This window comes from Heterodontus francisci, chromosome 36, assembly GCF_036365525.1.
Source record: "Heterodontus francisci isolate sHetFra1 chromosome 36, sHetFra1.hap1, whole genome shotgun sequence".
Classification (NCBI taxonomy): domain Eukaryota; kingdom Metazoa; phylum Chordata; class Chondrichthyes; order Heterodontiformes; family Heterodontidae; genus Heterodontus; species Heterodontus francisci.
The window spans coordinates 29,179,027-29,206,427 of NC_090406.1; the positions used below are offsets into that span (position 1 = coordinate 29,179,027).

The 27,401-nt window shown below is 42.2% G+C and overlaps 1 protein-coding gene across 1 annotated transcript; it reads left to right on the plus strand.

The window, feature by feature from the left end:
- The first annotated feature begins 1,804 nt into the window (after window positions 1-1,804).
- On the plus strand, window positions 1,805-27,401 carry LOC137351698 (E3 ubiquitin/ISG15 ligase TRIM25-like). The gene is made up of 6 exons (XM_068016423.1): window positions 1,805-2,372; window positions 4,672-4,767; window positions 7,018-7,251; window positions 10,020-10,042; window positions 16,050-16,195; window positions 17,057-27,401. The coding sequence occupies exons 1-6, from the start codon at window positions 1,809-1,811 to the stop codon at window positions 17,632-17,634; spliced, it is 1,641 nt and encodes a 546-aa protein (XP_067872524.1). The 5' UTR covers window positions 1,805-1,808; the 3' UTR covers window positions 17,635-27,401.

Sequence of the window (27,401 nt, forward strand, 5' to 3'; positions counted from 1 at the left end):
CACTCACATTTTGGGTTCTGCCATCATTGAGGATGGATTGTTCATAGAGCCAACTCTATACACACACAAACTGGATGTGGCAGGGTTGCAGTTTTGACATTATCAGTTGGTTGTGGGATTGCTTAGCTCGATCTACAGCATGCTGCTTTCTCTATTTAGCATGCATATATATTATAATATTATATAGGGACCTTGGAGTGAATCTCCACAGATCCACGAAGGTAGCAGGACAGGTCAATAAGATGGTTAAGAAGGCATAGGGAGTCCTTTCCTTTATTAGCAGAAGTATGGAATATAGGAGCAGGGAGGTTATGCTGGAACTGTAGAAATCATTAGTTAGGCCACAAGTTGAGTACTGTGTGCAGTTTTGGTCACCTCATTACAGAAAGGATGTAATTGCACTCCAGAGGATACAGAGGAGATTTACGAGGATGTTCCATGGCTGAAAAAGTGCAGATGTGAAGAAAGATTGGATAGCCTGGGGTTGGTCTCCTTGGAACAGTGGAGACTGAGGGGAGATTTGATTGAAATGTACAAAATTGTGGGTGGCCTGGATAGAATGGAGGTGAAGGGCCTATTTACCGTAGCAGAGAGGTCAGTGACTAGGGAGCATAGATTTAAAGTGATTGGTAGAAAGATTAGAGGGGAGATGAGGAAAAACTTTTTCACCCAGAGAGTGATGGTGGTCTGGAACTCACTGCCTGAAAGGGTAGTCAAGGCTGAAACCCTCACCTCATTAGGCTGGGTGGTTTGTTTTTCAGCTGGCGCAGACACGATGGGCCAAGTGGCCTCTTTCTGCGCTGTAAACTTTCTCTAATTTCCATGATTTCTATGATTCTACAGTCCTATGTTGCACTTTCCTCACATTGGCACCTCATTTTCAGGTCCGCCTGGTGCTTTTCTCGATCTGCCAGAAGCACCCACCCAAATATGGGTGAAAATCGCTTTTTATGTTGCATGTTCTGTTACTACCACCACTGGATGCTGTCTACACCAGTATTTTACAGGTAGGTATTCTGGTATTGCTAAGGGAGACAGGATGGCGGGGAAAAAAACTTAAAGGGGCCAAGCAAGGTGATAAATGAACTGGGTACAGCAGACTGACAATTCTACTTCAGTAGATCTTGCCCATTCATTAACGCCTGGAAATCTTTTGTTTGTTCAAGGCTTGCCTTTTTAAGATGCTGCAGCGTTTTCGGCAAACTGCAAAGCGCAGGAGAGAATCCTGCTGGAATAAAAATGTAAATGAGACTTTTCCAGAAAGCTTCACTGGAATCTGTGAAGATCCAGACGGGTGAGCCCTACCACAGGTTGGGCCAGGGTGGAAATCTCAGCCTTTATAACTGAAACTCGTTGTTGCTAGTAATGGTTTAGCAGATAAGTTCTAATTCAGCCAGTTACTGACATTTGTCCTGAAAGGAAAGCCACGACCCAACAGATGTAGCCAAGGCACTAAGCTTTTACATATATATAGATAGACAGAAAGTTAGACGGACGGGCACTGACTGAATGGTGCATGTTTGTGGTAATCCATTCACACACAGGGGAGACTGGGACTGCTAAAATCTTTATTCATTGCCCAGCAGATGTACTTTTTAAGAAACGCATGACTTTTCTCTCTCTGTATGTTGCTGTAAAAAAGTACTCCAGTTTGAAACATTTGATGAGGTTGCAATTCAAATATTAGAGGCTCTGGAAAAAAAACTGCTCCCTCCCTCATTTGCAATGGTCCCCCCCTTTGGCCGTTATGTTCCGTGCTGCAAGTGCCACGGTTTCAGTTTCACTTTCTGCTCTTCCTGGTTCAGGCGATGGCGGCTGCTTTACCTCCAGAGTGGTTGGAAGAAGAGCTAACCTGCCCTGTCTGCCTCCAAATCTACACCGATCCAGTGATACTCAACTGTAAACACAGCTTTTGTCGAGCTTGTATTGAGGAGTCCTGGAAAGAGCCAGAATCTGGTACTTACTCCTGCCCAGAATGCAGAGCAAATCACAGGGAGAGGCCTGTTTTGAAAAGGAATTTCAAACTGGCAAACATAGCCCTGAAATACCAGGCAGTGAATGGAACACCGGTAGCTTTACCCTGTAACTACTGCATCAAGAAAAAACTGACAGCTATCAAAACCTGCCTGAAATGTGAAGCCTCTATGTGCTCTAAACATCTCAAACATCACAGGGAGAATGCTGTGTTTAAAAATCATCCACTCATAGATCCCACTGCAGACATGTCTACATGGAAGTGCACAGAACACAAGAAGCTGCTGGAGATTTACTGTAAGGACGACAAAGTATGTATCTGCTGTCTCTGCCCTGTCGTGGGGAAACACAAGAACCACAACTGTGTCAGTATCGGTGAGGGAGAAAGGGAGCTGCGGGTATGTTTTTGTTCTGTTATAACAAGCGACTTGCTGCTGTGCACAATGGCAGCGTACACTGTCGGATTCACTCGTTAGTGGTTGCACAATTGCCAAATCAAACAAGCAAATGGTGCAATTCTAAAGATTTAGCAAATATAACCAAAAGCTGGTGTAGGCAAATTTACACCTCCATCCCCCGCGACCCCGGTGGATTCAGCAGGAATCTCATGCATGAAATTGCAATCTGCAGCCAACTTGCCTCAATATTACAATTTCACACGTATCCTGAATTGAGCGTGTAATTCTCGACATTTATGTTTTCTGTGGTAGGCAGCTCTGATATGGCACAAACAGCAACTTATATTTATGTAGCGGCTTTAACTTGGTAAAACGACCCCAGATACTTCACTGGACTGTAATTGCATTTCAATAAGACACCGACATCCAGCGTTGAATTTCCCTCCCTTTACCACCTGTAGCCCGCTTCCAAAGTACAAAGTCTGTGTAAAAGAGGAGTTGCTGCTGGTTAGGCGTTGATATCCGGGACAAAGTACTGGCAAAGGCCACATGGCTTGAAGCAATTTTTTTTGGTCTGTTCAAATCCTTCTTGCTCATTGTCTGCTTTTTTTTTTGTTGCTTTTTGCACCTCTACCAACCTAGTAGTCTTGGTATTACTCCTGGGGCTGTATCCCTCCACTTCTCTCTTTGTGAGCTCTGTCCCAAATTAGACTACACACATCCCATCAGTCAGATAACATTTTTATTACAAAATAACTGTGTCTTACTGCTGCTTTTTCACATGATGCCTCTCCTTGCTGCCTGCACTTGGACACCCATCAAAGCAAACCTCTTAACTCCTTGGTGTTCTCCGAGTTGTAGGAGGTTCTGAGAAGTGGCAGGCTTGTGCTTTCCAGCAGGATCCTTCAGAGACCCAGGTGGCCCTTACCTGTGGCAGCAGTTGCAGCCTCCATGATGGAGGCTGCGACTCTCTTTAGATCTTCTGTACTGAAGATTGTGCGGGAGCTGATGTGTGCTCCAGGGTTGACTTTATTTCCCTGCGCGCCCCCATCATGGCAGGTGGGGGCGGAATTCAGGGTGGATCGCTGCCCCACACCTCCGCTTTTTAGCTCAGTCAAATTTCTGCTGGATACGAGGGAAGAAGCTACTTGCTTCCACCCTCTTTCATGCAGATGTCACAAACACAGATGGGAATGGTGGGATTACTTCATTTGCTGGAATTCCCAACAATTCTGCCTCCCTTGCCCCTAACACTATGCACACCTGTGAATGCAGGTGTCAGGACCTGACCCTGGCAGAAGTGAGGCCCATTTTTCTTTCAAAGGCCAATTTCCCTCCAGCCTGTCAAATCTGTTTTCCTGCAAATTTGAAATTAGATTTGTCAAAGGTCTTTGGCCTGGTGAGCATGTTCCTTCTGCCGGCCAGCTACAGTTTGTTCCATCATGGACTTTAAATCTTCCGACAAAAGTGCTGCAGTGTTTCCTGCTGTCCCAAAGTAAATTCAAGAAAACTTCAGAATCTTTAGCTGTACATCCTATAGGAGACAGCCATAATTGTTTTTCTTCTATGGCCTGACACTTCCAACATTTCCAATAGCTTCTGAGCCAACATATTCCGCACAGCACTTGATCATTGCATCTGTGTTTCTTATGCTTTCCTAACCAAATATTTAAATAGATCCTTTTTAAAGGTTAATACAAATGCAGATGCTGGAAATCTGAAGTAAAAACTGAAAATGCTGGAAATACTCAGCATGTCTGGCTGTAGGGGGAGCATCCCTTTTTAAAGGAGTTGGAACATCTGACATTAACTGCTTTTTCTAGGACATTGATTTCATGCATCAATTGTTCTGTGAAATATAAATTTCTCTGGGGTGTTATTCCCAGGGACCACTGGGAGGGTGACCATCATTTTTTGGATTGTGGTGAATTTGAGCAGCATCATAGTGTTCAGTCACCATCTTGGTGATAAGGGCTCTCATTTTGTAATTGAGAACTCTTGTTAACTCTAAATGGATCTGCTGCGTCTTCAATATGGTATCTCTTCAGCATGCAGCTCTCTATAACTTAATATGCATCTCACTATTGCTCTATCGGTCTAACTATACCTATATTATACTCCACCATTCTGCCTCCTCAATTTGTCTTTCTTCACTCCTATCTCTCTCTCATTCCATATATCTCCCTATCCTCACTCTCTCTGCTTCTGCCATTCTATGTCACTTATATCTTTTTGTCTTCAGATTCTCTCCCTTTGTCTCAATTATTAGATTCAAGTAACTACTTTGATTTATTTTAAGGATCACTTACAGCAGCAAATAGACAAGGTCAGAACAAATACAACCTCCATCCAAGCTGCTCTTGACCATCTGCAGACACAGAAGGAAAACACCCAGGTGAGTTTACATTATACAAGAACTGATGACTTCCATTGACATGTTTAACCAAAACAGACCGGGCATGTTTCTTTTACATTGACATGTGTTTAGTGTGATTCTTGGTGCTTATCAGGTGAGAGTTGTCAATTTTAGGATTTTATATCCAGTGTTAGCGTCAAGCACTTCTACGTCAGGTACAGCTCAGGTTAAATTCAGGGTAAAGCTCTTTCTACACTGTCCTGTTAAGCATTCCAAGGTAAGTAATACATTACCCAGTTCAAATGCAAAGTAAAATTGCCTCTAGTCCCACCAAATATTCTTGAGTCAGATATAGCATTGGTTGGGGCAAGTAAGATTCCTCCTACACTGCATCCTCAAGCACTGTCAGATCAAATATAGTTACACGGAGTTAAACTTGTCAATGGGACCAGAATGAGAATGCAAGACACTCATTGACAAAGTGAAAGCACCGGAAGTGACAAAATTGAAAAGTCTGATTCCTACAAGAGAAAAAAAAATCAAACAATCACAACATACTTGATCATAATCCTTTGACACTTCTCAAGCAGCTAATGAGCTACTTATGTGGTAGAAATTTCCCAAAAGTCATTAGAGCCACCATGGAGTGCACGTTTGTATTGAGGAATGGTTCACACTAAAGAAAATCCCATTTCACTGATGCTGTATTGAACGTGATAGTAAACAGTTTAATAGAATGTCATAACAACTCTTTTGTGGGTATGAGAAAGAGGCATGCAGGATCTCTAATGCCCAGATAGTGTGAACACTGTTTCCAGGACTAAATGGACCAGGCAGCAAGTGAAGGGAAAAAAATTGCACAACTTAAGGAAGAACACAAAGGCAAAGCCTGAATATTTCTGTACAACTGAAACTGGAAACATATATGCAAGTGATGGAAATTGCTGATCTTGTTAAAAAAAGGTAACTTCTGTGGGCATCGGTAGCATAGTGGTAATGTAACTGGACTAATAATCCAGAGGTCTAGGCTCATGTCCTGGGGCCATGGGTTCAAATCCCACCATGGCAGCTGGTGGAATTTAAAATCAATTGATAAATTAGATTAATTAATTTTTAAAAACTGGAATTAAAAGCTAGTCTCAGTAATGTGACCATGAAACTATCGTTGATTGTTGTAAAAACCCATCTGGTTCACTAATGCCCTTTAAAGAAGGAAATTTGCCGTCCTTACTTGGTCTGGCCTTTGTGTGACTCCACAGCAATGTGGTTGACTATTAACTGCCCTCTGAAATGGCCTAGCAAGCCATTCAGTTGTCAAGGGCAATTCGGGATGGGCAACAAATGCTGGCCTTGCCAGTGACGCCCACATCCCATGAAAGAATACAATAAAAATGTGGATACATGGTAAAGAAAAGCTTCAGTAGCCTTCTTAATGAAAATTATACACAGCAAACTGGATGGCTGTTGTGATGTCCTCTGCATATGCCGCGTGTGAACTTGAGAGCAAGGGTGACCTTCACTGCCACTAGAGATGCAGTGCAGCTGGTTGATTGTCCCCACAAGCCTTCATGGGTCAGATGGTACAACAGGCTGAGCCTTCTTGGGGACCGTTACTTAAACGTGTCCAGTTAGTTTTTGCAGTAGAACGCTGGAGGAGTTTCTGGTGTGAATTGTGCACTTGTATCCTCTCTGCTCCTAGGCTGCCTTCTCCTCTTTTTCCTCCTGCAGTGCCCAAAATGTGGGCAGAGATATTCTCCACTGCAGTCGTCTGTGATTGCCATGCTGATTCTTTCAAATCTTTGAGGACAAATACTTACTCTTCAAAGAACTGACAGTGCAGTGTAATGGGGCATCATTTCCCATGACACTGTAACAAACACATAACGTTTTCCACACCCTTGTTTGCGAAGCTTCATTTATCTATTTTTGGAGGGATTGATACCATCACAGAAGATGGAAACACAGATGAATAGTTCATTTGCATTTTCTGTATGAGTTCTCCCATTTTTTTACTCTCCACTTTTCTTTTGCTAAACTCTGCAAAAAAAAATAATAAATTTGGCCCCAGTGGCTATTAGGTCCAACATGAAAAGCCACTTGCTGCGATACTTGGTCTGTGCTATTTCCGTTCAGATTTATGTGTCTGTCTGATTGAAATGCAAGTGAGAATAAATGAGAGAGAAACATACACTCCAAAGCACAAATTTAGATAATGCCTGTGTACAGATTCAGTCAGAAAAACTACTGAGTGACCTACAGTGTAATAACCAGAGCATTTCCATTTAACAGACTCTGATCAGGGAAACTAAAATCCAAATTCAGGAGAAGTGTAATGCATTACGGAAGTACTTTGAAAATGAAGAAAAAGAAGCAATTAAATATCTAGACAGAGTACAGAGCCATGTGACTGAAGAAATTGATGCACAAATTCTGGAGCTGGAAAGTAAAATGGAAGCCTTTGAGAAAAATTTGTCTGATTTCAGTGATCTTTTAACGAAGAATGAAAAGCTGATATTTATACAGGTAAAGTGGTTTATTTTACAGCCTCTTCTGTGGAGCACATTATTTAACTACACTATACAGTGGAATTTTAGGTCTTAGCTTTTTTTTCCTAAAGTCCAGAATCCAGTGGAAAATGTTTCACGTTGCAGTTAGGAGGTGTGAGTCATATGGTTTAATGCTGTGGGATGGTCTAGGAGTGTGGGGGCAATGAAAGAAGGTGTTGAGGTTTTCAAGAATTGGGGAGGAGCTGTTGAACTTAGGGGTAGTCATTAATAGGAATTTCTGGAATTTGGGAGTGAGGGGTTGTAGTCCTTGGCAGGGAAAGGTTGGCCTTTGGGTGTGGGAGTCCTGGCAAGATGTTGGAGAATTTGTGGGAATATTAGGAATTCCAGGGAAGTGAGCTGTAGGATCACTTAGCACTGGGATTTGTGTCTTGGGGATGTGTAAGCAATTGAAGATGGATGGTAGAGATTGGGAACAGCAGACAAGCAGCTTGTCTTTGGGAGCATTGGGAAAGGGACTATTGCAAAGGGTTCTACGGTTTGGGACCATTGTGGGAGGTGGGGACACTGGATGTAGGTGAGGTGGGTGTGGTCATACAATGCAGATATACTGAGGAGGATGATATGAGAGTCAGGAATGATTGGGAGAGGGGTCTCGGAGTCCAGGAGGATTGGGATGGGGCACCATATAGTATTGTGGGGCATGCCCTGAGATATGGTTGTGTTGGGGGAGCTGAGATCTGGTGCTATTTTTAAGAGGGAGGGTCGAAGGAAAATGAATTCTGTAAGCTGTTTTACATTTCCCCATCCCAGAAATTTTAGGTGCTGTCCCAGCCTTGAGTGCACTTTTGTCGAAGATTTAACACAGCACTGACTTTAAAAATGTTGTTATGACACCTAAGGGTTTAAAATAAATTTAAATCAAAGCCTAAATTTTCCAACTACTTACTGGTGATGAGGAACGTTGTTTACTGCCAGCAATTATTGGAATATCACAGGCATGCTGCCATGTTTTTCTTTCACCTTATGTTGACAGAAGCAAAGTTCCTCATGGCTGGAGCCTACACAGGGAATTTCCTTCCCCATTCCAGCTTAACTCCATTCAGTTTTTGCAACAATTTATTGGCTTGTCTGAAGGTGGGTGTCTGAAGGTGGTGTCATGCCTTTCAATTCAAGTAGAAACATTGTTGAGGTTTGTAATTTAAAAAAATTAGGTCAGTTATTCAAGTTTGCTGCATTTCAGTTCCTATATGAAGATATTTATCAGTTAGTTCTGTTCAAATCTGGGAGTCCGTGGTCTGTGAAGAAAGATAGGCAGCCAGACCTTTTCGGTGGATGCTGAGAGAAGCAGAACACCTGCTTTGTAAAAATTACTACTTCAGACCATAGTTTAGCAGTTGTGAGCTATTTTCTACTGCACAAGGAGCTATAACTTTCACTGTTTGTTTAATAAATGTGTTTGCCAGTTAAAACCTAATCTCCCTTTTGCTGAGCTACAAAGAAGATTATAAAACCTTCAAAACTTACATTTAATAGAGGAGAAAATCAAGGGGTAATTTGATTAAGTTGTTTAAAATACTGAAAGGAATGACAGGTTAGTTGGAAAAACATTGTTTCCACTGGTAGGGGAATCCAAAACAATGGCGCATAGTTTAATTTGTAAAATTATATTTGTCACTTAAAAATGATTCCAGAAAACAACCATTAAGACAAAGTGTTGTGAAAAATTGAGCGCACTGCTCTACAAGGCCACAGATACAGAATCAATTGAGGTATTTAAAAGGGGGATAGATCCTCACTTGAGGATAAGGGATATAAAGAAGAAAGAACTTGCATTTTTATAGTGCGTTTCAAGACCTTAAGGCATTTCAAAGGACTTTGCAGACAATGAAATACTCTTGAAACTGTAATCTCGGAAATGTGACAATTTTTGCACAGCAAGATCCCACAAACAGCAGTGTGATAATGACCAGATAATCTGTTTTTATGATGTTGATTGAGGGATAAATATTGGCCAAGACACTGGGGATAACTCCCCTGCCGTTCTTTGAAATAGTGCCATGGTATCTTTTATGTCCACCCGAAAGGCCAGATGGACCCTTGGTTTCACATCTTATCTAAAAATATGGCACTCTGAGAGTGCAGCAGTTCTCTCAGTACTGCTCTGGAGTGTTAGCCTAGATTTTTTGTGCTCAAGTCTCTGGAGTGAGACTTGAATCCATAACCTTTTGACTCAGAGGCATGAACGCTTCCAAATGAGACATGGCTGACACTGGAGAATATGGAGAATTGATGGGGAATTTGGTTGTCAAAGACAAACCGCTCCCATAGCTGATAAGATGGCGATGCCAGCTCAATTGGCTGAATGGCCAGCTGCAGTTACTATATTCCTAAACTGAATCCTATCTCTGGGAACACACCCCCTGCTGATTTTTTTCAGGCGTGGCTAGCCCATTGGATTTCAATCAGCACATGTCGCACTGGCAAAGAGTTTACACATTTAGAGATTAGGAACTTGTTTGCTGCTTGTTAATCGCATTCTGCTGTATTTGGTTCATATAGTTAGCTACATTTCACAAACAGCAGGTTGCAGAGGGAGAAGGTTTGTTTTGTTTGCTTTGCTTTGGGATGAATAGATCCAAAAGAGACCCTTGATTATTTTTTTCATAGAATATAAATGAATCTCTCAGGATATATTCTCCAACAGTATTACTAATATCTAATGCACTTGATGAATATCTATCTTATATGAACATTCATATTAATCATTTTATTTCATTATTTCAGGGGTTTAATTCAATGTCATTGAGGTAAGTGAAATTATCTTTTACATAATTCTCTGAAATCGACTAAATCTATAGCAGGTTTTGTGGTAGACAACAGTCTGGCCCCTTTAATTAAATTTAAGTTTAAAGTTTTATATATTTTTCCCACTCCAATATGTGCTACATTGCACTAGTTTTTTGAAATAAAAGTGTCAGTTTGGCTAGTGGTTGCACTCTCCTTTCTGAATCTGACTTATGAACTATTTTCTGTACTATAAAAGTGCTAATTAAATGCAAGTTGTTGTTGTTGTTGTAGAAACAGAAGGTCGTGTGTTTAATCCCCACTCCAGGTATCTCACTTGACACTTCAGTGCAACACTGAGGGAGTGCTGCATTGTTGGAAGAGCTGTCTTTCAGATGAGATGTTAAACCGAGCTGCCATCTACCTTTTCAGGTGGATATAAAAAATGCCAATGCACTATTTACAGAGGAGCAAGAAGTTCTCACCATGTCCTGGCCAACATTTATCCCTGAAACAACCTCATCAAAGTAGATTAAATAGTAATTTATCTGATTGCTGTTCATGGGACTTTGCTGTGTACAATTTGGCTGCTACAGTTTAAATTTCCCCTCTCATTTGAAACTTAAACTACTATATTGAACCCTTGAAGATTTTCTGGCTGCTGGCCTGGATATTGAAAGGTGATAGAGCACAGCCCCACATCTTCTTCAGTGGTAGATATCTTGATTAGCTTCCACAGACGAAATCCAATGTTATCTGGGGAAAAAATTGTGCACTGATGTGGAGAAATTGCTCAAGTCTTTCTTTGTAACTCTGGTGCAAAGATGTACATGATATATTAGGAGAAATATAGATGGTCATTTGGACTTGGCTTTGCCCTATCAGAAACTATGGTGGCACCAGAATCCATAATAGCTTTGAAGATGGTAACAAATGCATATTTTTTGAAAATGGGAAAAGAACAAGGGAATAGAACTAATCAGATAGCTCTTTTAGGGCACCAGCATGATGAGCCAAATGGCTGCCTTTTGTGCTGTAAAATTTTATTATTCTGATGTTACTTGGTGATGCTTTCCTATGTATTGCACCAGTTAATTGGTTGATTTTTTTTTAGTGCTCGCACTGAACTCAGTTGATAATCATTATGGTGAAATGTAACCCGCTATATTTTGTAATCAGTAGATATTTGCACAACTTCAATGCTGAGCGTAGAAACATAATCTTAGTTAAATTACATCTAATTTATGTAAAATGAGTGCAACAGGGACTCCCACTGATATACCTGCAGATTTTTTAGAAACAAACTTATAACCTGAAGAGATGGTAGAGTTTAGAATCCAGGTTTTTAGTGTTAATCAGTGTTATAGAAAATGCAGATCAAAACACAGAAACCTATTTGTATTATGGTACTATGATCTCATTTAAAATATTACATGGATTATTGTTTTGGAAATTTTATCTCTCAACTTTTAGAAATTTTACCAAGTGCTCTGAGCACCGATGAAACTATATGTTGAAGTTAACAACCTAAGTTATGTGCTAGTTAAGCAAGGGCAGTTACTTTTTATGGCAAATATCTTTTTCTGTACATTATTTTGTTGTAGGCTATGAGTGTAATAATTTACAAGGAAAAATAAGATAGGCACCAAATACCTGCAAAGTATATTCTTCAGCTGTACAAATTTCAAATCCTGCAAAACAGCATGGGCACTAATTGATTTTGTTTTGTATGTTTTAATACACATCTGTCAAACATTGTGTAAAGCAGCCAATTCACGGCTAAACATCCTTAATATATATAGAAAGAGAAAGAAAGCCAGTCATTTAAAAAAAAATTTATGATCTTGAGAAAATACGGCCTCTCCATAGGGAAAAGCACCAAACAAGTAGCAATCTCAAAAAGCAACTAATGGCAACACTAATTAGTTGCTAATTGGACTCGTGTGTGCCTGTTTAAGACCCCATACCCACAGGGAGGCATTGAAGTGGAAGATCAGCCAGGATCATAGAAACATAGAAAATAGGAGCAGGAGTAGGCCGTTTGGCCCTTCGGACCTGCTCTGCCATTCAAAAAAGATCATGGCTGATCGTCTAATTCAGTACCCTGTTCCCGCCTTCTCCCCATATCCCTTGCTCCCTTTGGCATTAAGATATCTATCTCCTTCTTGAATATATTTAATGACTTGGCCTCCACTGCCTTCTGCAGTAGAGAATTCCACAGGTTCACCACCCTCTGAGTGAAGAAATTTCTCCTTATTTCAGTTCTAAATGGCATACTGCATATCCTGAGACTGTGACCCATGGTTTTTTTTTTTATTCATTCATGGGATGTGGGCATCGCTGGCCAGGCCAGCATTTATTGCCCATCCCTAATTGTCCTTGAGAAGGTGGTGGTGAGCTGCCTTCTTGAACTGCTGCAGTCACTTTGGGGTAGGTATACCCACAGTGCTGTTAGGAAGGGAGTTCCAGGATTTTGACCCAGCGACAGTGAAGGAACGGCGATATAGTTCCAAGTCAGGATGGCGTGTGACTTGGAGGGGAACTTGCAGGTGGTGGTGTTCCCATGCGTTTGCTGCCCTTGTCCTTCTAGTTGGTAGAGGTCGCGGGTTTGGAAGGTGCTGTCTAAGGAGCCCTGGTGCATTGCTGCAGTGCATCTTGTAGATGGTACACGCTGCTACCACTGTGCGTCGGTGGTGGAGGGAGTGAATGTTTGTGGATGGTGTGCCAATCAAGCGGGCTGCTTTGTTCTGGATGGTGTCGAGCTTCTTGAGTGTTGTTGGAGCTGCACCCATCCAGGCAAGTGGAGAGTATTCCATTACACTCCTGACTTGTGCCTTGTAGATGGTGGACAGGCTTTGGGGAGTCAGGAGGTGAGTTACTCGCCTCAGGATTCCTAGCCTCTGACCTGCTCTTGTAGCCACGGTTTTTATATGGCTACTCCAGTTCAGTTTCTGGTCAATGGTAGCCCCTAGGATGTTGATAGTGGGGGATTCAGCGATGGTAATGCCGTTGAATGTCAAGGGGAGATGGTTGGATTCTCTCTTGTTGGAGATGGTCATTGCCTGGCACTTGTGTGGTGCGAATGTTACTTGCCACTTATCAGCCCAAGCCTGGATATTGTCCTGGTCTTGCTGCATTTCTACACGGACTGCTTCAGTATCTGAGGAGTCACGAAAGGTGTTGAACATTGTGCAATCATCAGCGAACATCCCCACTTCTGACCTTATGATTGAAGGAAGGTCATTGATGAAGCAGCTGAAGATGGTTGATACCCTGAGGAACTCCTGCAGTGATGTCCTGGAGCTCAGATGATTGACCTCCAACAACCACAACCATCTTCCTTCGCGGTAGGTATGACTCAAGCCAGCAGAGGGTTTTCCCCCGATTCCCATTGACCTCAGTTTTGCAAGGGCTCTTTGATGCCATACTCGGTCAAATGCTGCCTTGATGTCAAAGGCAGTCACTCTCACCTCACCTCTTGAGTTCAGCTCTTTAGTCCATGTTTGAACCAAGGCTGTAATGAGGTCAAGAGCTCATGACTTCCCAGCCATCGGGAGCATCCTCCCTGCATCTAGCGGGTCTAGTCCTGTTAGAATTTTATAGGTTTCTATGAGATCCCTTCTCATTCTTCTGAACTCTAGTGAATATAGGCCTAGTCGACCCAATCTCTCCTCATACATCATTCCTGTCATCCCAGGAATCAATCTACTAAATCTTCTTTATGCTCCCTCCATGGCAAGAACATCCTTCCTCAGATAAGGAGACCAAAACTGCACACAATACTCCAGATGTGGTCTCACCAAGGCCCTGTATAACTGCAGTAAGACATCCTTGCTCCTGTACTCAAATCCTCTTGCAATGAAGGCCAACATATCATTCGCCTTCCTAATTGCTTGCTGCACCTGAATGCTTGCTTTCAGCAACTGGTGTACAAGGGCACCCAGGTCTCGTTGCACCACCCCTTTCCCAATTTATCACCATTCCGATAATAATCTGCGTTTTTGATTTTACAACCAAAGTGGATAACCTCACATTTATCCATGTTATACTGCATCTGCCATGCATTTGCCCACTCACCCAACTTGTCCAACTCACTTTGGAGCCTCTTTTCATCCTCCTCACAGCTCAAATTCCCCCCCAGCTTTGCTTTGTGTCGTCTGCAAAAAAAAAAAGACCGTATTGAATGGTGGGGCAAGCTCGATGGGCTGAATGGCCTACTCCTGCTCCTATGTTCCTATCACTAACTGACTGCATTTCAAAATAATATATTGTCTGGAAGGTGTCATGGGAACATCATGAGAGTACAAAAGGCACTATATAAATGCAAGTTTTTTGTTTCTTTAATGAATTACCGAATACAAATCTCCTTGAATTATATAAAGCATTCATTACATTCTCTGCTTATCAAGCAGATTATTTCTGAGGTTACTTTGAACAAACTGTATAGTGGTGAAATGTTTAAACCGTCTGAATGGCAAAGAAAATATGGGCCGGAGATCTCCACTGGTGGACTTGTGAGCATGCAATTTTCTACACGTTCATACTAATGGAAAATATGATAATCATGGGATAATGAGTGTAGAACAGAAAATCCTGGCAGTAATCTGTAACTGTTCAGCATCTGGAAAATATCTATAACTGTGATGAAGCAGTCACACTGTCAAATTTGGCTTCACTGCTTCTCTTTCTCTGCTGTGCCAATAAATAACTGTGCCTATGTATAAATAGTCCATTAAATGAGCAACTGAGTGTGTGTATAAATAATCCATAAACTGAGTACTGGAGTTTATATTCGATTGATTATCCAGAGATCTCAGTATATGTATAATCACTCCATTAACTAAGCACCCGAGTAAATCTAAATATTAAACAGTACCACCAAATGGGAAGTGGGTGGCTGATCTGCATGTTTTCTGCCTGGTGAGAACAGTTAAAATTGACCCTTGAGTGTTTAGGATCATGCCATTAATCAAGTGAATGTGTGTATAATCATATGATTAAATGATACTAGAGTGTGTGCACAGTCAACTCATTAATCAGGTACCTGAATGTATGTTTAATCAGCAAATTTCAGGCCTGTCTTAAATATTCTTTACGTTTAAGCATTATTTGTCACTCTTGTGAGTAGTCTCTGCGTCATATGTCCAGCAGTGTACGCACACTGCCCAATATTTAACCATACATTAACATAACCTGAGGGTGTAACAATAATATCCCCTGTGATTTAACCTGGATATTGTATATTTTGCACATGTCCTCACCAGTCTTGCAAACTCCATAAGAGTTTGGAGCTTCATTTCTGATCTCTTGCCTAGGGTTGGGTAGCAGAGCTGTTAATCAAGTTGCAGATTGCAGATCCCTAGAAACTATCATGTAGGCAAACACAGCAGCTAGTTTGCACATGAGCAAAGGACTACAAACAGCAGTAAGATAAATGCCCAGATAATCCGATTTCTGGTGGTGTTGGTCTAAGAAGGGAGAATCGGCCAGGACATCAGAAGAACTCTCCTGCAATTCTTTCATTAGTACTAATGGGTCTTCGCTGAAAATAATTTCAAAAGGTCATTGGACCCAAAGACTGCACTTGGTCGTCCACTGAAGGCCTTGGCTGAGCCTGCAAGTGGGGAAGGAGCAGCAGTGGTAGCCCTGGCAGGGGCAGTGAGGTAGTAGTAGATCGCTTCACCCAGTTTCTTTTTCTTTTCCACCACGATTTCTCCCAATTTTGGGCAGGATAGTGGAGGAAAATTCCCACTAATGAAGCAGTTGACTTTTATTGCCTCAGTTGAATGTAATATGTGAGTAACAAGATCCCAGAGACTGGTCCATCTCTTTGTTTTTACTTCAGCCTTAGTTGTAGGTTGGCCATTACACCTTTGTGGACCCTTTCACTTCAATTGCAACAGTTCATTACATCTGCTCAACCTCTGATCACTTGAGACCTTCATCATTTACCCTGCAAAAGATCTGCTTCATTTATTTATATAGCACACTGAATGTATTGTAATATAGTCTACACATTTTTTTTCAAAGAATAAAAGAAGCATCCGAACCACTAGCACCACAGCCACCTCCTCCTGATGTCAATAAATTAACAGCAGATAAGATAAACTGGATACAGAAACAGTATGAAGTGGTTTCCCAGCTTGAGAGGGATCGAGACATATTGGCAACTGTGTGTAAGTACAACACTGCTCATCCTGTGTTACTTCACTCTCTCTCTCTTACCCAGCTTCATCAAGGCTTTCCAATAAAAGTGTGCATCCAATTAAAACGGTAATGCAGGGAAGCTGGTGCATCCAGCTTAAATAGTCCACTGCATAAAAAACATCAGTGTCGTGAATCTGCGGCACTTCCCATTTCCCGTCGTTGGGATGATGTGATGAGTGGATGCATGCATCTGGCCACTTGAATGATAGATGTGGGGCCTACCTGGGGTTCCAGGCTTGGGATTTAGCTTGGATCCAAAGATGCAAACATTTGAAAGTTATTTTTCATTCCCTCACTAAGGGAGCTGATGAGGACAACTTTATCCTCTTTGTGGAGAAGGAACTCAGCAGCTCCCATGTGTTCCCACCCCCTCGAGCTGGCACATTCTGCCATAGTTTGTGGCCCTTTGGCGCAGGTGATCGCCTGAAATATGCCTCTTGCGGTATGGGCAGTGTTTAAATTAAGTGACCTGCCCCTGACCTTGCCTACTTAGTTGCATTCCAGCACTTGTACCCAGGATGCCAACTCCACAGGTTTTCAGGTCCATCCTTTACAAAGAAGTTATGCACTTAAAAGTGTATCTAGTCCATCAGTTATATCCAGTGTAAACCACACTATCGTCAAGCGTAGCCATATGCTGCTTCCAGTAAATTACACATCAATGTTGATATGAAGATTATATAAACCAAGATTTAGCTCACGTGAGACAGACGCTGAAGCTACTATAAGTATACTTGAGACAGCTGTTGAAAGCAAACTAGGTAGCAGTGATATGGAAAGGACTTCACAGTTGGGAACAGTTATTCATTCAGATGTTGCTTTATTCACAGATGGACAGACACCAACTCTAGATCTGGATACCGCTCATCGTAGTGTCATTCTGTCAGACGATAAGAGGGTAGCGTCGGGATCCCAGTACAGGCAGCCCTATTCCGCCAATCGGAAGAGATTTGATGCCTGGGGGCAGGTGCTCTGCTGTGAGGGCGTCAACAGTGGCCGCTCGTATTGGGAGGTGGAGATTGCAGGAGTCCGTGGCAAATGGGCAATTGGGGTCTGTTATGGCAGCATAAAGCGAAAGGGTAGGGATAAAGAGTGTTTGCTGGGAGAGAGCAGTAAGTCATGGATTGTGTGCTCGGGGAGTAACAATAATTTGTGGAGTTATTTATCGGGGTCACGCTCAGTTTTAGCCCAGCACAGTGGTAATATTACAGATCTAACTGTTCGAATATCCTCCAAAGTGGGAGTGTTTGTGGATTTTGATGCTGGAATAATTTCCTTTTACAGTGTATCAGAGAGCAAGCTAAGCCTGATATGCACATTCCATCAGCAAACATTCTTGGAGACTCTCTACCCAGCTCTGAGAGTTGGTGATTGGAACACATCTCTATCCCTGTGTTCTCTCAACTGATTTCTTTTTCATATTTTGTGAACATTTTGTTCTTCGAAAACTTTTCTAAAACAAAAAGGAAGAACACCAATGGGGATGATTAAACAAAGTTGCTCCCTTTAATATTATAACACCTAAATACTTGAGATTTTGAGGTTATGCCCATCAGCAGTGTGGTGGGCTGGACTTGCTAAAATCTGCAGGACCAGTCCATCAACTACTTGTAATAGGCTCCCATTGCCTGGAAAGTGAGGGCTGGGGGCTTAGCCCAGCAATCAACAATACTCTGAGAAAAGTTAGTAAAGATATTAAGGAAATATGCAAAAGTAGTGGAGTCTGCATCAACTTAATCAGGGAGCAAAAATCCACCAAAATTTCCTCTGCACAAAGGAGCGCACAATGGGGATGAAATTGGTTTTGGGTGGTTGTGCAAAACAAGCAATAATGAATCAACAGCATCCCCCCCACCCCCCGCCAAACCCCAATTATCCATTCCATTGACTTCTCCCATTTTATATGCGAGAGGCAAAGTGGAGATTGCCCAAACAAGATGAGTTTCGGTTTGAACTTCCATTAACATAACTATTAGAGGCAAATTAAGTACAGTTTTGTGAGTTGATGGCTTGGAGAGGTATTCAAAATATCACCTGTGATGGCAACTCCATGTTGAATTCCTTTTTTCTGTAGCCATTCTCATCCATCATTCCCCCAAACTTATGTTCTAAGACACTATACCTCTTGTTCTGTCACATCCCAGTGTAACTTTTCAAGCTTTCTAAGTTAAGTCCAAAGTGGGGGAATGGCACGAAGTGAATTGCTCACTTGGAGAGCCGGTGCAGACACGATGGGCCGAATGGCTTCCTTCTGTGCTGTAATGATTCTGCGATTTATTGTTTCTCCACACTCCGGAACTTGTTGCTTTCATTCATCTGAGGACCTTTGGACCTGGTCCTCCCTGCAACATTACTGGCTCCACTACCAGATTACCTGTTACTGGACTGGCTCCTGGTTTCTTCTGCTTTTGGCACTGTCTCAGCTCTTGAAAGTCAACCTCCTCACCATCAAACTGCAGTGTTATTTGTAGCAGCACAGGTGAATCATCACTGGATCTTCAAGTCGGCTGAGAGCTTTAAATCTCATCTGGGACTTCCACAACAGTGTCTCTCACTGAGACATTTCAATTGTGCTGAAGTCCTCTAGCTTTTCGGCAAATTTATCACTTTTGTCAGGTCTGGGCTACAGAGCAGAAGTTGCTCCTCCCTTGCGTCCTGGCCTGAGGTACTCTGCTGATTTCCTTGTGCTGTTTTGATGTCTTTTGCTCAGTCTCCTGGTTGCTATATTCTCCTCTGCAGTCTCCTGCCTATAGCTCACACTTGGTTGCTGAGAGTTCAGCCTACTTATGCACAGTTCTGCAGCCAAAACAGCATTCCTTGACTGATCTCCTTGTTCCATTTCCAACCTGCTCCCCTAATTGATTCTTTGCTCCTCAAGCAGCTCCTGATCTGTATCTCACTCCTTCAATGACTATTGAGTGATTTCCCACTCCTATAATGGCTCCAAGATCAGTCATTGCCTTCATTCCGCTGTGGCCTCCTGCCCAGGATTTTATACTCTAGACCAATGATCATAATCTAGACTGGTTTTGCACCTCATATCATGCCCCCATTTCATGTAATCAATTGCGCGCAGACTTTGGCTGGAATGGGCTAAAGTCTCCTGTCACCACCTTTTTCTCTCTTGGCAATCTTCAGGCCCAACCTTCCTCTCTTCTCTCCACCCCATTCATCTATAAGATTGAGACTCTCCTGCTTCCTTCCCCTCTCTCTTCCCCACCTCCATAACTCCTTTATCATTGACCAGAAACTGACTGGACCAGCCATATAAATACTGTGGCTACAAGAGAGGTCAGAGACTGGCGAGTAACTCACGTCCTGACTCCACAAAGCCTGTCCACCATCTACAAGGCAGAAGTCAGGAGTATGATGGAATACTCTCCACATGCCTCAATAAGTGCCGCTCCAACAACACTCAAGAAGCTCAACACCATCCAGGACAAAGCAGTCCGCTTGATCACCATCTAAACATTCACTCCCTCTCCTGCCAACGCACAATGGCAGCAGTGTGTACCATCTGCAAGATGCACTGCAGCAACTCACCTCGGCTCCTTCGACAGCACCTTCCAAACCTATAACCTCTACCACTTAGAAGGACAAGGGCAGCAGACACATGGGAACACCACCACCTGAAAGTTCCCCTCCAAGTCACACGCCATCCTAACTTGGAACTATATCATTATTCCTTCACTGTCGCTGGATCAAAATCCTGGAACTCCTTTCCTAACAGCACAGTATGTGTACCCGCACCAGATGGACTGCAGCAGTTCAAGAAGGTGGCTCACCACAACCTTCTCAAGGGCAATTAGCGATGGGCAATAAATGCTTCCCTTGCCAGTGACACCCACATCCCACGAAAGAATGAAAAAAAGTCTCCCACCCATTCTAACTCCGATTCCTCTCAGTAATTTCTCCCATATCTCTGTCTATGCCCTCTTCAAGCTTATGTCTTCCATAAAACCCACCTTCTGTTCCCTTGATCCCACCCCCTGTTCTCTTGACTGCCTCCCCACTCAACCTTTAACCACTCAACTTCCCCTCCTGACCTTCACACTAACTGACATTGCTATTGACTCCCTTTCCTGAAGACACTTTCCATCTCACTTTCAAAACTATAATCATAATCCTCTTAACGAAAAACATAGCCTCAGCCAAGCCTTTCCTTTCTAAGGTTTTCAGATGTATCTTCATTCCCAACGTCATGCCCATCTCTCTCAAAGTTCTTTGTTTGACTTCTGTCCTTCTCATAGCACTGAGATGGCTCTGGTCAGAGTCACAAATGCTATCCTCTGTGACTGTCATGATGTATTATTCCTTCTTATGCTCCTGTGCCTCTCTGCAGTGTCTGATATGGTCGACTGCACCATCACCCCCCCCCCCCCCCACCCCACTTCCCATACATGTAAACGTAGCTGATCTATCTCCTAGAAATATATTTCTTCATGTCTCACACAACCACCTGTGCAGTTCCCTCGGAGATCTATTCTGGATCCCTCCTCTTCCTCAACTAAATTCTGCCCCTGGGTGATATTGTCCATAATAGGATACAATTTTGGTAGGAAGAATGAGGAGAGACAATACATCCTAAATGGTACAAGTTTAAAGAGGGTGCAAGAAGAGAGAGACCTGGAGGTACTTGTGCACAAATCTTGGAAGGTCTAGGATAGGTTAACAAAGCAGTTAATAAAGCATATGGGATCCTGGGCTTTATAAGTAGAGGTATAGAGTACAAAAGCCAAGAAGTTATGCTAAACCTATATACAACACTAGTTCGGCCTCAGTTGGAGTATTGTGTCCAATTCTGGGTACCACACTTCAGGAAGGATGTGAAGGCTTTGGAGAGGATACAGAAGGTATTTACTGGAATGGTTCCAAGGATGAGTGATTACAGTTATGTAGATAGACTGGAGAAGCTGGGGTTGTTGTTCGTAGAGCAGGGAAGGCTAAGAGGAGATTTGATAGTGGTGTTTAAAAATCATGAAGGCTTTAGATAGAATAAATAAAGATAAACTGTTTCCAGTGGCTGAAGGGTTGATAACCAGAGGGCAAAGATATAAGGTGATTGGCCAAAGAACCAGAACTGACATGAGGAAAAGCTTTTCCACTCAGCGAGTGGTTAGGATTTGCCTGATAGGGTAGTGCACACAGATTCAGTAGTAGCCTTCAAAAGGGAATTGGGTAAATACTTGAAAGAGAAAGGGATATGTGGAAAGGTGGGGAGTGGGACTAATTAGATTGCTCTTTGAAAGAGCTAGCACAGACTTGATGGGCTGAATGGCCTCCTTCAGTGCTGTACTATTCTATGACAAGGAGTGGATCAGCTTATTTGTGTATGCTGATGACATCCAATTCCGCCTTTCTCAATAACCTGCGTGCTATCCAAATGTGTGACTCACATTAATAATCACTTATGGCACAGAAGGAAGTTGAAGCCGGCTCTCTGTGGAGCAGTCCATTCAGTCCCACTCCCTCCCTCGATTCCCGTGGCCCTGTAAGTTTTTTTTCTTCAATTTCCTTTTGAAATCATTGATTGCCCACGAGGGTGGTGGAAGCGGAGACAGCGAATTCTAGGTCATTGCGTAAAGAAGTTCTTCCTCACATTCCCCTGCATCTCTAGCCCAAAACCTGTAATCTGTGTCCCCGAGTCCTTGCACCATCAGTTAATGAGAACAGTTTTTCCTTGTCTAACTTATTTAAGCCGGTCATAATCTTGGACACCTCTATCAAATCTCCCCTCAATCTTCTTTCCTCCAGGGAGGACAACCCCAGCTTCTCCAACTAACCTTGTAACTAAAATCCCCCGTCCCTGGGACCATTCTGGTAAATCTCCGCTGCACCTGCTCAAGGACCCTCACATTATTCCTAAAGTGTGGTGACTAGAACTGGACACAATACTCTAGTTGGGGCCTAACTAGAGCTTTATAAAGGTTGGGCCTAACTTCCTTGCTTTTGTCCTGTATGCCACTATCTTTTAAATTGTGGATTGATTGCTACTTCCTATGACTGAACATGAGGAAGATTGAAGTAAGTGTTATTGGCCCCTGCTACATACTCTGCTCCATTGTCACTCACTGTGACCTTTTACCCGGACACTTGGATGAGACGAACCAAACTCTGTGAAATCTTAATATCCTGTTCAATTTGGAGCTCAGCTTCAAATCCCACATCTTATTTATTCATCACTAGGACTGCTTGCCTCCACTTCTGATCAGCCTCTTTACAGCCAAAATCTTTATTTGATTCGAAAAGACAATGCTGTAACCCGCTGCACCATACAGTCCTAGAGGTGAAATGGCTGTGCTAACACATGCACCACCCAATCCCCAGCCATTGAAGATTTAGACATTCCGACCATCTGCTTATATTTGAAATTGATCCATGCTGCCAATTTGATGATAGCACTACACTTTGGATTACTTCCTCTCATTTTATGCATGAAGGGTCCTTGACATGTTGCTCTCCGTCTTCCTGTCTTTCCAGGGCCCACTAACTCAGAAAAGAGCAGCCCACATCAACCTCTGTATTCCACTTCTATGAAAAATGCAACCTCAGTCATTTAAGAAAATAATTGTAATTTTCCCAAACTTTCCCATATTGTGAACTTCTTTTAAAATCACTTAGTTTCAACAGTGTATCAGAAGTTACACATACAATCAATCTGTGTTTGAATATTAATTTCTCTCGATGATTTAAACTTGTCAGCATAAGTCATAAGGAATGTGTCCACTTAGACTGTGGATTATTTTGCTGCTGACTGAACTGAAGAGGGTTTTATGCACCATGATTTATCCAGTGAGCAATATACTCCCACTTCATTAAAATGTTACTAGATTTCAATCACGTCCCAGGTGTTCTGTGGGATTACTTGTTGGGTCCAATAATATGGTCTCCATCTCTGCCTGCAGACAAATGTCCAAGATGACAGACTGGTCAGAAAAGGAAAAGCTCATGGGATCTAAGGGCAAGTGGCAAGTTGGATTCAAAATTGGCTTAGTTGCAGGAAACAAAGGGTAATGGTCGACCGGTGTTTTTGTAACTGGAAGGCTGTTTCCAGTGGATTTCCACAGGGCTCAGTTCTAGGTTCCTTGCTTTTTATGGTATATATCAAAGATTTAGACTTAAATGTAGGGTGTATGATTACGAAGTTTGCAGATGATGCAGACATTGACCATGTGGTTAATCGTGAGGAAGACAGCTGTAGATTGTGAATTTTAGGTGCCAGTGGCATGTGCTAGCTGCCCATGGAGCACTGGCAGATTTTATTCAGTGGGAGAGGATGACACAACAGGAAAGTCCCAATTTGAACCCCTGTATGTGCTGAATTAGTCGCTTTCAGCTAGGTGAGAGCTACAGTTGGCCTCAGTGTCCCTAAGTTAGAGAGGGGGAAATCATCTAGGACTTCTGCTTTTGACCAGGTTCCAGAGATCCCTGTTGTGTGGCCATTGAATTATACAGAATTAACATGTTTGTGTTGCTCCATCACAAATGGTAAATAACCTCCTGACACTAATCTGGACACCTAAGAGAGGCACTGGAAGGTGACCTGTGGAAACAAACTCTGTCAAGGAGCTAGCACCTATAGCAGAGGAGGTGGACAGTGGAGAAAATTGGCAAAAGGTGAAATGTTTCAACCAAACGTAATGAATGATCAGACACTGGGGTTGATATAAATATACTGATAGGAACTTTTTGGCTATTTTTGCTAAGTGAAGAGGAGCAAGAACAGAATCTGTCAAGGAGCATTGGGGATTTGTTACATGGATTTTCTTTATTGTGTAAAAATCATTTGTTTGGCATTCTGTTGATCGAACAGCAGAGGGTGGTGTTGGCCTATTTAAAAGGATTCTTAAATTTTATAACATCTAATATCACTGTCCTGCTGAATAACACAGAGCTGTCGTAACAAAGGCAACCGGGAAGATCCACAGTTCCCAACCAAAATGGCAGGTGGGATCTTCAACTGCTTTCCCTCATCCCCTGAAATAGATTTTGCCCTAACTAAAAGGACCCCAGCAGTTCTCCCATTTTAAATGAAGCCTTAACCTTTCTGGGTAGAGAGGGCTCAGTCCCTCCATTAACGTCAAGAGAGTTACTCTAGGGTAATGTGGGCTGTGTCTTTAACATGTCAGTGGAGTTCCTGAGAAAAACTCAAGTAATGATCTCCAGGAGGCTAGAGAGTTAAGAATACATTCTAAAAGTGAGCACATGCATTTGGCCTTTAAGACTTCAGTGATTTTGTTTGAAATTATAATGTTTGCATTTATTCAAGGCAAGTAACTGTGCACGTGAAGGTAGGACACAATGGTACGCCACAGCAGCCGTTTTCAATTCCAAATAAGTCACAAAACTCCTGCACGCTAATACTGTGTGGCTGTCTGCTGCAATCCATATGACTATTGCAGCTTGCTCCTTTTTACCATGTTTATGGCATGAGTTGACACCTCAGTTATAAGTTTCACAACTGCAAATTTGAACCTGATGATCTGTGTTACGTCTGCCCCTAGTCCTGTAGGCAGAAGGGGATGTACCCTGCGAATCCAGCCTCACATTTTCATTCTTGCCTTTCCAACTAAGACAGCGAATCCAGTGTCAAACTATGGGCATTTCTGAATGACCCCATCAGATTTTATAACATCTATTCTGTCTAATCTCATGCTGTGGAAGATCTCCATAATCAACAGAAAGACGAGGCTTTCATCTCATTGGTCTGGGTTAGATTCAAACCCAGGTTCTAGTGAGAATGCTGTTTGTTAATCCACTGCATCAAAATGGTTACAGGTGCTGTAACTCTCATTTTAACAACCTAAATGGAGCTGCAGATTGTGTCTTTTTGTTCCGCGTATATTGTAGGATTGGAAATGAATTAAGTCTTGTAAGATGTCTCTCATCTCCAGGTCTGCTTCTTCTCTGTCTCTGAACCCAGCAACTATAAACCAAACAAATATAACCAGACACCAACTTTCATCGAATATAACTTAATCAGCTGAAATGAAAACCTACACCTCATCCCACATCATCTGCATTATAGAACCAAGGGCCATTGGAACAAATAATTTCAGAAAAAGGGACAAGAAAACATGTTTTTGCCTCAGGTTAAAACACAATAATTAATAGCAGAATGCCTCCAACATTCTGCTTGTGTGGGGACCAGTTTCAAATCACCAATATCTTCCTCAGCCAGGAATTAACCTGTGCTGTGGTGTTCATCCCGTGTAAGCTGTCCTGTAGACTGTACATTGTTTGGGATAACAGGCTGATCAGACCTCAAACCAGCAGGGAAGTAACTGCTCTGACTATGTGTAGTAAGGTTGTAACCAAGTTCTTTTTGAACGTATTTATGATGTGACTACACATAGCAACCTTAGCAGTATATCAAGATGTTTTTAAGCATCAATGAATTTTATAACATTTAATTTCTGCATAAACTGCAAGTTACAGCTTGTTCTATTTTTATACATTGCTTTCAGTTATTTGTAGTCTCCATAGAGTGTCGCTGCCTGATATGCTGAGGGACTCAGGTGAGTTACTCAGCAGCTTCATTTCTGTGCAGTTCATTGAAGGTTTTTCTATTAAAAAAATATTTTCATATATTTGTCTTTAAAGGTTTAAAGATGCTGCAGAGAAGCCTTGTGCTAAGTTGTTAGTTATACGTGTGGTAACTAGCTAAGCCACTCTCAGTCATTGTGCTGCGTGCCTGCATATATATGGTTTTATCTTTGTAGACTGTAAACAGGCTGTTCACTCTGGAGAAACATGATGGCGACACCAAAAAAAAATCAACGTTGACTGATAAATTTTCAACGGTTGATCCATATATGGCATGTCTCTGTGGCACAAGCCTTTACTGAGAGTACACGCTAGTAATTGTACACAAAATTGTATGCAGAAGAGCAGCTGTCTATATTAATCTAATTATCAGACTCTGTTCATGTACAAGGGCCGCAAGGAGCATAAAACAAAGTTTAGTAGGTAAATTACTTCCTTAAGGTTAATAAGAAAGTGATGAAAAGCATTTGCAGCCACACCATTACTGGCACAAAAAGGTTTCTCAATGAAAATCCTCCAGTATGAGGTATTTGGAACATTTCTACAGAGATGTCAGGTGGGTCAGGATACAAGACACATCGGCTGCTCCATATTTTCCTACAGACTTATGCCTCCACAGTGGGTTGCTTTTCCCTTCATTTTTGGCCTGCCATCACTTCTTGCCTATTGTCTTCAGGCTTTGGTTGAAATGAATTTGGCTCAATTGGTGGCACCTTAGCTTCTGTATTAGAAAGTTATGGGTTCAAACACCCATAATCTAGGCTGACACTAGTGCAGTACCGCGGCTCTGTTGCATTGTTGGAGACGTTGGAGGTTTCATCTCTCTGTTTAGTTGCATGTAAAATGTCTCATGGCACTGTTGAGGAAAAGGAAGAAGTTATTCTGCTGTCTTGGCCTATATCCCTCCTTGAACTAAGATTACCTAAACAGAATATGTCACAGTTCACCAGCAGTTTGCGAGACGTTGCTGTGTGCAAATTGGCTGCCCTGTTTGCTTACATAAAAAGAATGACACCAAAAAGGTAGAAAACGTAACTAATTGTTTGTAAAGTTCCTTGGAATGTCCTGAGGATATAATACAGGTGCTGTGTAAATTAAAGTTCTTTCCTTCTCAATGATCTCATTACCAGATGAAGAAACAGTCCACTACAAAGTACCAATCACGTGATTAATACAGTCTGTTCAAAGAGAAATGACAGGACACCGTTGAACTGCTGAACATTTCTCATATCTTGGGGGTGCATTCGGGCTGGTTAGCTAGCTCAACCACTTGTCTTTCTGGCTTCATGCCTGCAGTCCTCTACATGTCTCAACGACCAAATGGAATCCAGACATATCCCCACGGGAAGGGTGGAGAAGTCAAAAAAGTAGTTAGTTACTCCCTCATGTGCATCTCCTAGTGAACAGCCACACAATATTAGTGGAGATTGGAAACAGATCTCCACACAATGCTCTTGGAAAGGAAAGGTGCGAAACAAAGGAAGCTCAAGGCAGAGAAGTAACAAAATGGTTGAACAGAGGCTGTGTGATTTGTGTGTAGCATGAATATTCCTTTCTGTTCACAGTTCTAAATAGTTTTTTATAGCAAACAATAACACGTATAACATTAATAAAAATACCATTTACTTA